Source organism: Kogia breviceps, chromosome 11 (genome assembly GCF_026419965.1).
Source record: "Kogia breviceps isolate mKogBre1 chromosome 11, mKogBre1 haplotype 1, whole genome shotgun sequence".
In the NCBI taxonomy this organism is placed as follows: Eukaryota; Metazoa; Chordata; class Mammalia; order Artiodactyla; family Physeteridae; genus Kogia; species Kogia breviceps.
The window spans coordinates 13,601,002-13,614,173 of record NC_081320.1 but is presented as its reverse complement, the minus strand read 5'-3'; the positions used below and the strand labels follow the sequence as shown (position 1 = coordinate 13,614,173).

The 13,172-nt window shown below is 41.8% G+C and overlaps 1 protein-coding gene across 18 annotated transcripts in view; it reads right to left on the bottom strand.

Moving 5' to 3' along the window:
- IMMT (inner membrane mitochondrial protein) overlaps positions 1-13,172 on the bottom strand; it is a 46,623-nt gene extending 33,451 nt beyond the window's left edge. For 11 of the 18 annotated variants that reach the window (XR_010835377.1, XM_059079350.2, XM_059079351.2 and 8 more), the window contains exons 1-2: positions 12,948-13,156; positions 322-395 (exon numbers count right to left, since the gene is read on the bottom strand). Coding sequence is in view for 10 of the 18 variants with exons in the window: in XM_059079350.2 (XP_058935333.1) it covers positions 322-395; positions 12,948-12,992 (119 nt within the window). In the remaining 8 variants the exon portion in view is untranslated. Of the gene's footprint in view, positions 1-321; positions 396-12,947 lie in introns of all 18 variants that reach the window. The other 7 variants (XM_067007258.1, XM_067007256.1, XR_010835378.1 and 4 more) reach the window with 6 other exon arrangements.

Below are 13,172 nucleotides of genomic sequence, written 5' to 3'. Positions count from 1 at the left end.
CAAAATGTCAAGTAGAACAAATACTTTTTAAGTTCCAACATGCTGAGTTCTGGAAGTATATCTATTTGCCATAAAGGGGTGGGGGGGGTCTATCTTGGATGTCATCCGGTCACCAAAGAACCAAAAGGAGCACCTAACGAATTTTCGCCTACAAATAAATAATGCTCCAAAGATATTACGGCAAAGCTCCAGTGTTTGCACCCCTTAAAAAAAAAAAGACTTTAAGCAGATGTTCTCATATCCAAAGAACGAACACACACACACACGCCCCTCAGCATACAGTTAAAAGCCTATTTATTTACAGGGAAACATGCTACATACCGAGAACTGCCTGGAGTGGAGTATCTACGGCATGGTCGCAACGGACGGAGTACAAACTTCCCACAAAGACAGCTCTAGAGAAAAAGGAGAAAACACCACAACCAATAGTTATAAGAATCTGGGAGGACTTTAGGGTTGGGAACTCAGTAGTAGTACTTTTATTACAAATACAAACGTCTTCATTAAACAAAAATTTATTTTACTTTCAGAAACCAACTTACCATGAAACATATTTACAAACCCTTAAATACAGTGATGCTTCCTGTGCCCCAAGGCTCATATAAAACTACTTTTAAGATTTCAAAAAAAAGGGACTATGAGACCATGATCAATTAGCATTTTTAAAAAACATTAATTAATTAATTTTTGCTGTGCTGGGTCTTCGTTTCTGTGCGAGGGCTTTCTCTAGTTGTGGCAAGCGGGGGCCACTCTTCATCACGGTGCGCGGTCTTCGTTTCTGTGCAAGGGCTTTCTCTAGTTGTGGCAAGCGGGGGCCACTCTTCATCGCGGTGCGCAGGCCTCTCACTATTGCGGCCTCTCTTGTTGCAGAGCACAGGCTCCAGACGCGCAGGCTCGGTAGTTGTGGTCCACGGGCCCAGTTGCTCCGCGGCATGTGGGATCCCCCCAGACCAGGGCTCAAACCCATGTCCCCCACATTAGCAGGCAGACTGTCAACGACTGTGCCACCAGGGAAGCCCAATTAGCATTTTTAAAAATTGAGATATAGTTGATGTACAGTATAAGTTTCAGGTGTACAACACAGTGATTCACAATTTTTAAAGGTTATATTCTATTTATAGTTATTATAAAATACTGGCTATACTTCCTGTGTTGTACAATATATCCTTGTAGCTTATTTTACAAATGGCAGTTTGTATCTCTTAATCCCCTACCCCGTCCTGCCTCTCCCCACTTCCCTCTCCCCACTGATAAGCACTGATTTGTTCTCTGTATCTGTGAGTCTGTTTCTGTTATATTCACTAGTTTGTTGTATTTTTTAGATTCTACGTATAAGTGATATCATACAGTACTTGTCTTTGTCTACTTTATTTCACTTAGCATAATGCCCTCCGAGTCCATCCATGTTGGTCAAATGGCAAAATTTCATTCTTGTTTATGGCTGAGTAGTATTCCATTTTACACACACACAGACACACACATCTTCTTCATCCGCTCATCTGTTGATGGACACTTAGGTTGCTTCCATCTCTTGGCTATTGTAAATACTGATGCTATGACACTGGGGTGCCATTTAGCCCTTTTAATGTTATGTATGCTAATTGTTTCTTAGAGACAATTTGCCATGTTTTCTTTTTTATAAATTTATTTATTTATTTTTGGCCGCATTGGGTCTTTGTTGCTGTGCGTAGGCTTTCTCTAGTTGCAGTGAGCGGGGGCTACTCTTCATTGTGGTGGCTTCTCTTGTTGCGGAGCATGGGCTCTAGGCGGGCGGGCTTCAGCAGTTGTGGCACGCAGGCTCTAGAGCGCAGGCTCGGTAGTTATGGTGCACGGGCTTAGTTGCTCTGCGGCATGTGGGATTTTCCCAGACCAGGGCTTGAACCCGTGTCCCCTGCGTTGGCAGGCAGGTTTTTAACCACTGCGACACCAGGGAAGCACCGTGTTTTCTTAATTGGCAAGAAAAAACAAAACAAAGTATAAAATATCTCTTTTCACTTTGTAAACGCAGACGTCTGAAAAATCACCTACAGAGTCTAGCAAACAACACTGCACTATAAGATACATATGAATCCGCTCAGGGCAGAGATGCAACCTTAGCTTAATCTACCCAGAAAACCAAGTTTCCCATCTCTACGATGATTATGTGGCTAGTCAATTCCAACAGGCATTCATCTAAATCTAAAAGTTCATTTTGGTTTCTCCTAATGTATAATTAGACTAAAAGTCAATAGTTTTAAGAAAGAAAACTAATTTTACTAATGTCATAAATGTTCATGTAAATACTTATCTCCATATAAGTTGTCTACCTTGACACAAAATCAAATGATCAAGACAATGCTGTGTGATTTGTTTTAATCAAAGTAAAGCACATAACATCAAACGTGTCTTAACAAAATGTAGATCCCTTAAATAAAACAAATAAATGGGCATCTAAATACTATTTGGGGAGGGTTTTGATAAACGTAAGGCCATTCATAGCTATCAATTTGAAACTTCAAACTTACTGTATCCAGAAATAAAATCTTTCTTTATACCAAGTAGGAAATCAAACAGCAGCAAGGGAAAAAAAAATGTTTTCCCTAGGTTCCCTGATGAAACTGCATCTAAGGAATAACAGAAAAACACAAACTTCCTTTTAAAAGTATCTTAAATTTTAAGAAAATGTATCACATGATCAGAGAGCACATGAATTTACTCTAGAATTATAGTTGCATTTACATTCTATTTGCCAAAGCCTAGAGGTAAACATCAAATTAACATATTAATACATTTGGGGGAGGAAAAACTGTGTTTTACAATGTGTAAAGCAGCTATAATTGGTGTTTTTAAAGTATTTCAATTATTACCTTTAGTGTAGAATTCTCAACTGAAATTACAAGAAATGGGTGTTTTTCTACTGTTCTATAAAGCAGGTAGCATGAAATTTCAAACAGAATTGCATCTATTTTCATCTATCAACAACTCCATTTTGTTCACTTAGGGATGAAATATTAGGAAACCATTTAAGTTGTATTTTGTTTAAGAAAGCATTTTTTTACCTCAATGGGTATAAAAAGGTATTCGAGTCAAAAATTAAGGCACTGTTAATGGTGGATAATTAGCTAATTGGAATGTCAAGTAGCAAACATAATAATGGATACTTGATTCTGTGTAATACAGAGCCAAATTCAACACTAGAATTTGAGAACACTGTAATTCACAGCAATATATATTTTTTAACCTGTTCCTTTATCCATCTTCTCCTTTTACCTTGCCCCTCTTCCCTCCCTTTGACAGATATATCTGATGTGATTGTAAGTTTATAGTTCCTAGCATTAAGTAAATTTAAAATCTGAAATTCAAAATCAAAATTCAAAATGTTTAGTTACATACAGAGTGAAGTCTCCCTCATACTTCTGTCTTCCAGCCACTTAGATTCCCTCTCCATAGGCAACCAATGCTATCTGTTTCTTATATATTCAGATATTTTGTGACGGAGAATTCCGGGCACGCCCCCTTTACACAAATGATACCATAATGTACACCCAGTCCTGTACTAAAGTTCACTCAACAATATACACTTGAGCTCATTCTATATCAGCACATGAAAATCTTCCTACTGGATTTGATTCAGTCTGTTCCCAAGCACGTACCCCTGTACTCTAGGTTAACTATAAAATCGTCCCAATAGCCCCTCAGACATGCGGAGTGCAGTTGTGAACGCTTCTGGATCACTGCCTGCCGGATCCCACCCTGTAAGTTACCCTATAATAAACTGATCTGTTGATTATGTGGAGCTGCCTGCCTTGTGTTTTGGTCTCAAGATGCTCTCAGTTTGGTGGGAACATTTCCTTCTCTCTGGCCTCCAACAGTTGTCACTTAATATATTTAACCAGCCTCTTTTTGATGGTGACTGAGGTTTTGTTTAAATTTTTATTATAATAAACAATGAGAAACATACATCATTTGGGGTCAGTTCCTAAAAGTATTCCTAAAAGTAAAATCTGAAATGTTGGTAAATATTGCTGTATTAGGGGCGTCCCTAGTGGCACAGCGGTTAAGGGTCCACCTGCCAGTGCAGGGGATGGGGGTTCCCACAGCCTCTCCAACAGCCTTGCAGTGCAGTTTTAATCACAGTTTCCTTTGTTATGACTGTGCATCTTTTAATATATTTATTATCTATTTTACTTCTTTTCCTATGAACTATCAGAGTGTATCCTTTGACCACTTTTAAATAAGATTGATCATCTTCATGTTCTAAGTGTTCTTTACATATGAAGAAAAATTAGCCATGTCCGGGCTACTTGCAAATGGTTTTAATCAGTTTGTGATACTTTTATAGCCAAGTGTCCATCTTTTATGATTTCTGGGTTTTCTCCTATTCTTAGAAAGCCACCCTCCGATGATAAGTCTTCCATGGTTTTACTCTCATGGTTTCATCTTTTTTATATTTAAATCTTTGAATCCAGTGTAAAGTATACGGCATGGATTCAACTTTATTTTTTCCTAAATGTCTAATCAGTTATCCCTAAATCACAGACTGAATAATCCATTTTTTTCCCCAACAATTTGAAATGCCACCTTAAAATATACTCAATTCCTTGATACATTTAGATTTCCTAATCTGTTTCACTGTTCCACCCATTCACACACTTCTATTCATAGACTAATACCATAATGTTTTAACTACTGCATCTTAGAATTAGGTTTTAACCTGGTAGAGCTAATCCTCTCTTCTAGTACTATTCTTTTTCAGAATTTTTCTGGATATTCTTGCTTTTGTTTTTGTTTCTGAAAGCTGAGCCTTCAATTAAACAATTGTAAAATGCACCAACTGTAATATGCACCCTGATTTAAGAAGGGATAAAACGTGAAAAAATTTATCTTTTATGACCAAAAAATAGTAGCAATAAAAGGTTTCACACTTGGGACTTCCCTGGTGGCGCAGGGGTTAAGAATTCATCTGCCAATGCAGGGGACAGGGGTTTGATCCCTGGTCCAGAAAGATCCCACATGCCGTGGAGCAGCTAAGCCCATGTGCCACAACTACTGAGTCTGTGCTCTAGAGCCCGCGAGCCACAACTACTGAGCCCACGCGCTGCAACTACTGAAGCCTGCACACCTAGAGCCCACACCCCGCAACAAGAGAAGGCACCGCAATGAGAAGCCTGCGCACTACAACAAAGAGTAGCCTCCACTCGCCGCAACTAGAGAAAGCCCATTCACAGCAATGAAGACCCAACGCAGCCGAAAAATTAATTTTAAAAAAGTTTCATACTTCTGTACCAAAAAAAAAGAAAATTGGGGCTTCCCTGGTGGCGCAGTGGTTGAGAGACCGCCTGCCGATGCAGGGAACGCATGGCCGCTGAGCCTGCGCGTCCGGAGCTTGTGCTCCAAGACGGGAGAGGCCACAACAGTGAGAGGCCCGCGTACCGCCAAAAAAAAAAAAAAAAAAAAAAAAGAAAGAAAGAAAATTGATTGTATCCTGACGCAAATAAACAGGCTTTTGTCTGAAATAGTGGCTCCTGGTTTAAAAAATTTAAGTATCCTATTCATTAGGCTACGTCATAGTCTATGTTGCATTTCATATTCCAAACAGAGCTTTAAGAGTCAAAAAATTTAAGTTTTTTATGGTTTTACCACGCAAGTATGAATCCCTAGATACAAAGTTTAGTCTTGCCTATTAAAAAATATGGATATCTTCTAAGTCTATTAATCCATAGGTCTTTTACTCTATAGGTGTTCCCTCCAGTAATTATTCTGTTGAAGAAATCTGCTTGTTCAACCTGCAGAATTTTCCAGAGACTGGATTTTGTTCAAGGTGCAATTTAACACATTCCTGTCCTCTGTATTTCCTGCAAGCTAGAGCTGGAACCAGACACTTGATCAGACTCAGGTTTACTCTCTTTGGCAAGACTTTAGGGGGTGGTGTTTTCTTTCATTGGGAGGTACACAACGTCTGCTTGCCTCTTTTTTTGTGCTGTTATCAACTATGCTTATGTACAATGTCTAGATCCATTAATTTATTGGAAGCTGCAAAAAGTGGGTCTCTAATTCTATTTTTCATTTATAATTTGACGTATTTTATAAAGAGATGCTTCCCTTCATCTACAATTTGATTACTCAATAGTACAGTTCACAGAGGAAAGGAGGATAAATGGTTGATTCTTTTTATCCTTTTATCCAGTTATCCTCTTATGATGAACAATGGGCGGTTTTTTGGTTTTCATTTATTAATTGTGACAGATTGTATTTTCCCAAAACTGCCATATTTCACATCTCACATTCTTTTCTAGAACCTTGCCACTTCCCCAGAACCTTGCAAGCTCATGAGACCCCCAAGAACCTCCTAATGGAACCTCCTTAGAAATGAAAGATATTTACTTATGTTATTTCCTTATACGTATATACAATATAATTTTTATCTGTATAATAATAAATATTATTTACTGTAAAAGAATAAATAAGGACTAGGTTTGGGGCGATCTGTTTTACAGCTATAACCAAACAGATGCTTGTACCTGGAAATAGGGTGCTACTATAAAACATAAAGCACGTGTTAATGACTTTGGGACTGGGGGGTGGAGAGTGAAAGGTGGAAGGGCCTTGAGGAGACTGTTAGCAGAAGCCCAATGGCCTTCACAGAAGCTGTTTTGGCGAGGGCTTAAGAAAAGTGAGAAAAATATTTTTGGAACCTGGAGGAAAAAGGGATCTTTGTATGCAGTGGCAGAAGTTTATCAAAATTGTCACCCGTGGTAAGACATGGAAAATAGAAAATTAGGTATAGCCATACCTAATGAACTGATGGATTTAGCTAAAGACAGTACTAAGCAGCACATTCACAAGTGCCAACTGCTTCCTTTTAGCAGAGTATGATAAGGATAGAGCCGAGCTTCTGAAACACAAACAAACCAAAATAACCTGTTTAGCTTCCAAGCAAAATGTGAAGGAAATATAAAGGAGCCAGTACTTGGTGGGTTAAAAAATAAGACTGTTTCTCATTCTCAGCCTCTCCAGTTAGCAACGATCCTTTAAGACCTCAGAAAGATCTCAGGAGGTGCTCCTCACAGAACTTTTTATACTGAGAAAAGGCCCACTAAGGATCTTAAGAGTATGCATCCCATATTCTTTTTATTAAACAACACGGCAACTGAGAATCTTAGGGGGTTGAGACCACAGCAGCCTCACAGGGAGCCCAAAATTGGAGAAGAGCTTATTCTGATCAGATTTGTGGGTGTGGCTCTTGTCTAATGGAGAACACCCCAGTAAGACCCACAAAAAACCCACAAAGATGAAAAACAGGCCATCCTGTATTTAAAGGTGAAGAGTATAAAACAAATAGAGGTTTGGGGCCTCTAGAACTTCTACAGACAGAAAGCAATCTGAGAAAACGATTCAGCTGCCAACAGGCGACATATCTGGAAAAGGAAGGATGGGGCTTCCGTGGTAGCACAGTGGTTAAGAATCCACCTGCCAATGCAGGAGACATGGGCTCGAGCCCTGGTCCGGGAAGATCCCACATGCCACGGAGCAACTAAGCCCGTGCGCCACAACTACTGAGCCTGCGCTCTAGAGCCCGCGAGCCACAACTACTGAGCCCACGCGCCTAGAGCCCGTGCTCTGCAACAAGAGAAGCCGCCGCAATTGAGAAGCCCACGTACCACAGTGAAGAGTAGCCCCCACTAACAGCAACTAGAGAAAGTCCGCGCACAGCAACCAAGACCCAGCGTGGCCAAAAATTAATTAATTAATTTAAAAAAGAAAAGGAAGGATGATTCAAAGGGTGAAACCTGAAGCCCAGAGGGTAGAACCAAGAGCTGCGGAGAGGGACTTCCCTGGCGGTCCAGTGGTTAATACTAAGCGCTTCCACGGCAGGGGGCTCGGGTTTGGGGAACTAAGATCCCGCACGCTGCGCAGTGCAGCCAAAAAAAAAGAGCTATGGAGAAACATTCCCAAGCAAGAGGACTAAGTCCTAATTAAGCAAGCAGCAACACGTGCAAGTTGGATTTGACATTTGTTATCAACAGCGACTGCTGTGTGCCTCTCTGGATGGGAGTGTCACACTATATTGTGTGTACGGTATATGGGGAACAGATAACTTGTCTCTTTAGTTCACAGGTCTTTAGACTGAAAGGAAAAGCACTTAAGGAACTGTACCCAACAGACCACATTCAAGATATCTTACCTGCAAAGGGATCTGATTTGATGGCAAGATCCCGGTCGGTCCATTAGTCCAAGCCTGATGCTGTGATGGGATGAGGGTTTGGAGGGTTATGAGGAAGGCTGTGAATGTATTTACATGTGGGAGGAACACAAGTTGTTGTGGCTACAAGGCAGACTGTATTGTCCAAAACTGACTACAACAGTATTTCCTGTAACACATGCTCTTCCAGAAACTTGCTACTCCTCCAGCAAACTGAGCCCTTCCGTGGAACAAGGGCACACCTTAGTTACTGATTTACTAATAGAGGGCAGTGAAAGTGAGGCTCTGTGACTTCTGAGACCAAGACATAAAGGGAATACGGCTTCTGCCTGGCTCTGCCTCTCATCACACTTGCTCTTGGAGCACAGTCACCAAACTGGGAGGAAACCCAGACACACATGTAGGTGTTCCAGCCAACGGTCCCAGCTGAGGTCTCAGCTGCAGCCAGTATCAACTGCCAGACACGGGAGTGAGGAAGCCTTTGAGATGACTCTAGCCCCAGCCACGGCCTGACTACGACCTCACGAGGGACACAAAATGCCCAGCTGAGGCCAGGAAACCCCCAGAACTGAGGGAGGCAGTACATAAATCTCTTATCCCAAGCTCAACGTGCCTTAGCAAACCAAAACAGGGTCTTTATCAACTCATGGATTTAAACACTTTTGATGAACTTAAACCAGTTGCAACTGTTATCCTTTGAAAACTCAAATTGTCCCATTTTTGGCTAATGGATGCTACTTCAAGTTTATTATATATTATTTTATATTACTTTAATTTTATATATATATTTAAGTCTAGCTCTGTATATATCAGGCCATCTACAACTGCCTGTTGTTAAGTGTTTTGTTTTTTTCTGTGTGGTAAAATTTGCTTATAAAATTCACCATTTTAAAGTGTACATTCAGTGGCATCTAGTACAGCCACAACGCTGTACAACCATCACCACTATCTAGTTCCAGAACAGTTTCATCACTCCAAAAGGAAATTCCTGTACCAACTAAGCAGTCTCCCCATTTCCCCTTCTCCCCAGCTCCTGTCAGCCACTATCTACTTTCTGGCTCTACATTGGCAGGTGGATTCTTAACCACTGCACCACCAGGGAAGCCCCAAAACATTTTTTAATTTTGTGAAATCCAATTTATCTTGAGTCTTTTGGTGTCACGTGTAAGAAACCACTGCCAAATCCAAGGTCTACCTTCAGAACTCTCTTTCTTAAGCACCAAACTAAACTCTCTCTTTATTTATATAAACTAAACGTCTTAACTTTAACACACAAAATATTGGACACTTCTTAGTTCTGGAATACCTTTTTATTAATAATAACCAACAATGCAGAAAAGACAATACTGTTTCAAAACAATTTGCCTTGACATATAGCCTTGTAATAAATGTTATAAGGTTAGCATTGCTGCTTCCAACCTATAGAAACATGATTTTAACAAACAAAACCCCAAAAAGCGAGTTAAAACACACAATTCCCATGTAATGTTCTTGCAAAGACCACTTATTCCTTAGCTCTTCCAAATTAAAGTAAACATATAAAAAGAAACCACAATCCTGCAAACAGAGACTATAATACTAGTCCCCTCATATGAACCCTATCTGGAGGTTGCAGGTTTCCCTTCTAGATGTGGCTGTTTGCTGTAACTGACATTTAGGTTTTGAGATTTGTCATAAGGATTCCTCCCACACAAACAAAAGGTATCCAGAAGTTAATGGCAAGTTCTACATCTGAATTACAGATTACTATCCAACAACTCTTTCTATAGTTGACTAAAAATATTTTATAGGCATCATGCATTAAGGTTAAAAATATATCACATACACAAATCCAATTAAGTGTGGCATGAAAGCAGTATTATTTCCCAGTAAAAACATATTCTATAGGAGAAAAAGTGCTCTTCAGTTATGACAAGGAAATAGCAGATATTCATCAATATGGCAAAAACAGGAAGGTGGTATTTCTCTAGTTTTCTGTGCATATATGTGTGAAAATGTATATTACCTATATACTCTCAATCTACTGTTCTAAGTTATGATGTAAAATGTATTTCAAAATGGTCTGGGGCTTCTCTGGTGGCGCAGTGGTTGGGAGTCCGCCTGCCGATGCAGGGGACACGGGCTCGTGCCCCGGTCCAGGAAGATCCCACATGCTGCGGACCGGCTGGGCCCGTGAGCCGTGGCCGCTGAGCCTGCGCGTCCGGAGCCTGTGCTCATGAAAACACATGGAGGAACCTTAAATATACTAAGTGAAAGAAACCAATCTGAAAAGGCTACATTCTGTATGATTCCATCTATATGACATTCTGAAAAAAGCAAAACTATGGAGAGAGTAAAGAGATTGGTGGTTGCCAGGAGGTGGGGATAGGCAAGTGATGAAGAGGTGGAGCACAGAGGGTTTCTCGGACAGTGAAAATACTCTATATGATACCATAGTGATGGATACATATCATCATACATGTGTCTTAATCCACAGAACGTACAACATCAAAAGTGAATGCTAGTGTCATCCCAACAATGGATGTTGGGTGATTATGATATGTCAATGTAGGTTCATCAATTGTAACAAATGTAACACTCCGGTGGCAGATGTTAATACAGAGGGAGGCACAGGGTATATGGGGAATGCCCTCCAGTTTGCTGTGAATCTAAAACTGCTCTGAAAAAATGTCTTAAATGAAAAGAGAAAGGGGAAGAGGGGGAAAGCTCATTGGGGTACTAGAGTTCCTAGAGGTACAATAAGTCGTCGACTCAACGAAGGAAAATAAAAGAGATGAAGGGTAAAATGGGACCAAGATACTACATGAGAAGAGCAAAAAGAGTTTCACAAAGTAACAGGAGCAAATACTATAGAATGAATGAGGAGATAAGAATAAACCAATGAATTTTTCAAGACAGCAGTTTTAGGAAGGTAAGAAATCTTGGTTGCAGGCTAGAAAAGGGTTCATATTTTAATGTGAAGTTTTAACCAGTTTTCTCCTAATTTCCTAATTGGGATCCCATTAAGTGGAAAATATTTTGATAAAGGCAAGGAAGGAAAAAGTAATTTTGGAATTCAGGGCAGACAAAGACAACCATGATGTGACAAGACTGGGCCTGAAAGGAGGGGTCCAAAAACATACCTCACCAGTTCTGCCCTGAAAGGCAGTTATGCTTCCTCCAACCTCCTAGCCTCACCTGGGCAGTATGATAGGCCAGATTCTATGACGGCTCCCATGATCTCTGCCCCCTGCCGTTAAGCCCATGATTAGCGTTGTATGGCAAAAGGGATTTTGCAGATGTAATTAGATTTCTAATCAGTTGACTTGAATTGATCAAAAGGGAGTTAACCCAGGTGGGCCTGGCCTAATCACATAAGCCGTTTAAATCTGGGTCTGGAGATAATAAACGGGGAAGTTAAGAGAGATTTTGAAGTCTGAGAGACAAGCTCCTGGTAGCCTGCAAGAAAGTAAACATCTGTGTTACAAACTGCCTCTGAGGGCCTTGCAGCAAGGAACTTCAGGCAGCCCCCAGGAAGGGTGAGGTGAGAGCTAGCAAGAAAACAGGGACTTCAGCCCTACAGCTGCAAGGGACTGAATTCTGCCAACAAACTGAAGGAGCTTAGAAGAGAAGCTACAAATGAGAACCACAGCAGGGAAAACACTTTGCATCCTTGTGTGACAGCGAGCAGAGAACCCCGACCATTCATGTCCAGAAACAGTAAGATAATGTGTTGTTTTAAGCTACTCAATCTGTGGCACCTGTTATAAAGCAATAGAAAACTAACACTACCCCGCAGTTTCCTACAGAAGAGGCTGCTTCTCCTACCCTGGAAACGAAAGGGGAGATAAGCAAACTTGAAAAAAAAAAAAAGCTTGACTTTTATTTCTAACTCGCTGTGTCCAGGGATTCTGCTCAATTGCCTGAGTCACAGTCCTTGTTTTGCAAATACCACATTTTGCCAAAATACCAATTTTCTTTAAATTGTGAGCAATGGGAATAGGTTTCCTTTTATATTTTTAATTTCAGAAAATTACTTTGATAATTATGCAGGAATAAAAATAACTGGGTGTCTGGGCTCCTTGAATGTCTGCCAAAGTTGTCCCAGCACCTAAAGACACACATCCTCAGGCTAATCTCAGAAATGAGCACAAGGTCATGACGCCTAACCTTCCTCCAGTACCAGGTGTTCGAGCTCCATAAATAACAATCTTTCATTTTTGTTCAGAGTAAGAATAGCTCAAGAAGTGTTCTCCGCTACGAAAAGGCAGCCCCTCCTGATTAATTACAACCTTGACCCCCTAAAACGCGGACTCTAGCAGTCCAGGAACCTCCTTATTAAGATGCAACAAGCCAAGGCTATGCACGTCCTGCTGGGAACTGCAGTTTTCCCCCGTCGACCTTCAACCACTGGCTGCGCGAAACCTATCAAGCGCCCAACCGGCGACCCGGGCGCCAGGAGCCTCAATTGGTCCTAGACTGGGGCTGCACGGGGCTGATTGGATGGCATGTCCCCGAAGCCGTGCCTCCCGTCCTACGCCCGCCTCCCCGCCACCTTCTCTTCTCCACGCCCCATCCCTATTCAGCAATAACCCTCAAGTCATCCCAGTCCATCGAACTACCGAATTAACTGCCTCTAGGGCTCACCCGGGACTCTGGCGATAAGGGCGGCCCTGAGACACGCCTCTGTCCCCTGGCCTAGGCAGAGCCAAAGCCTCCCTTATTTTCCGCCGGTTGCCGAGAGTCAGTTTCACCACGCGCTCTCTCCCGGCGCCCGCGTCCTCACCTGGGCGGTGGAGGTCACGCCGGATATCTGACAGGCTCGCAGCATCTCTGCAGGACTGACCGCGCTGCAGGTGTAAGTGGGAGCTAGGGCGGCAGCGCAAGTAGGGAAAACCTTGCGTCCGTGCGTGCTTGCGTCCGTGCCGCCTCCCCGCGCCGGGCGTACCGGAAGGGCAGCCAACGCCACTGCGCACGCGCAGCTCCCTCTCGCCTGAGTCCAGGCCGCTGG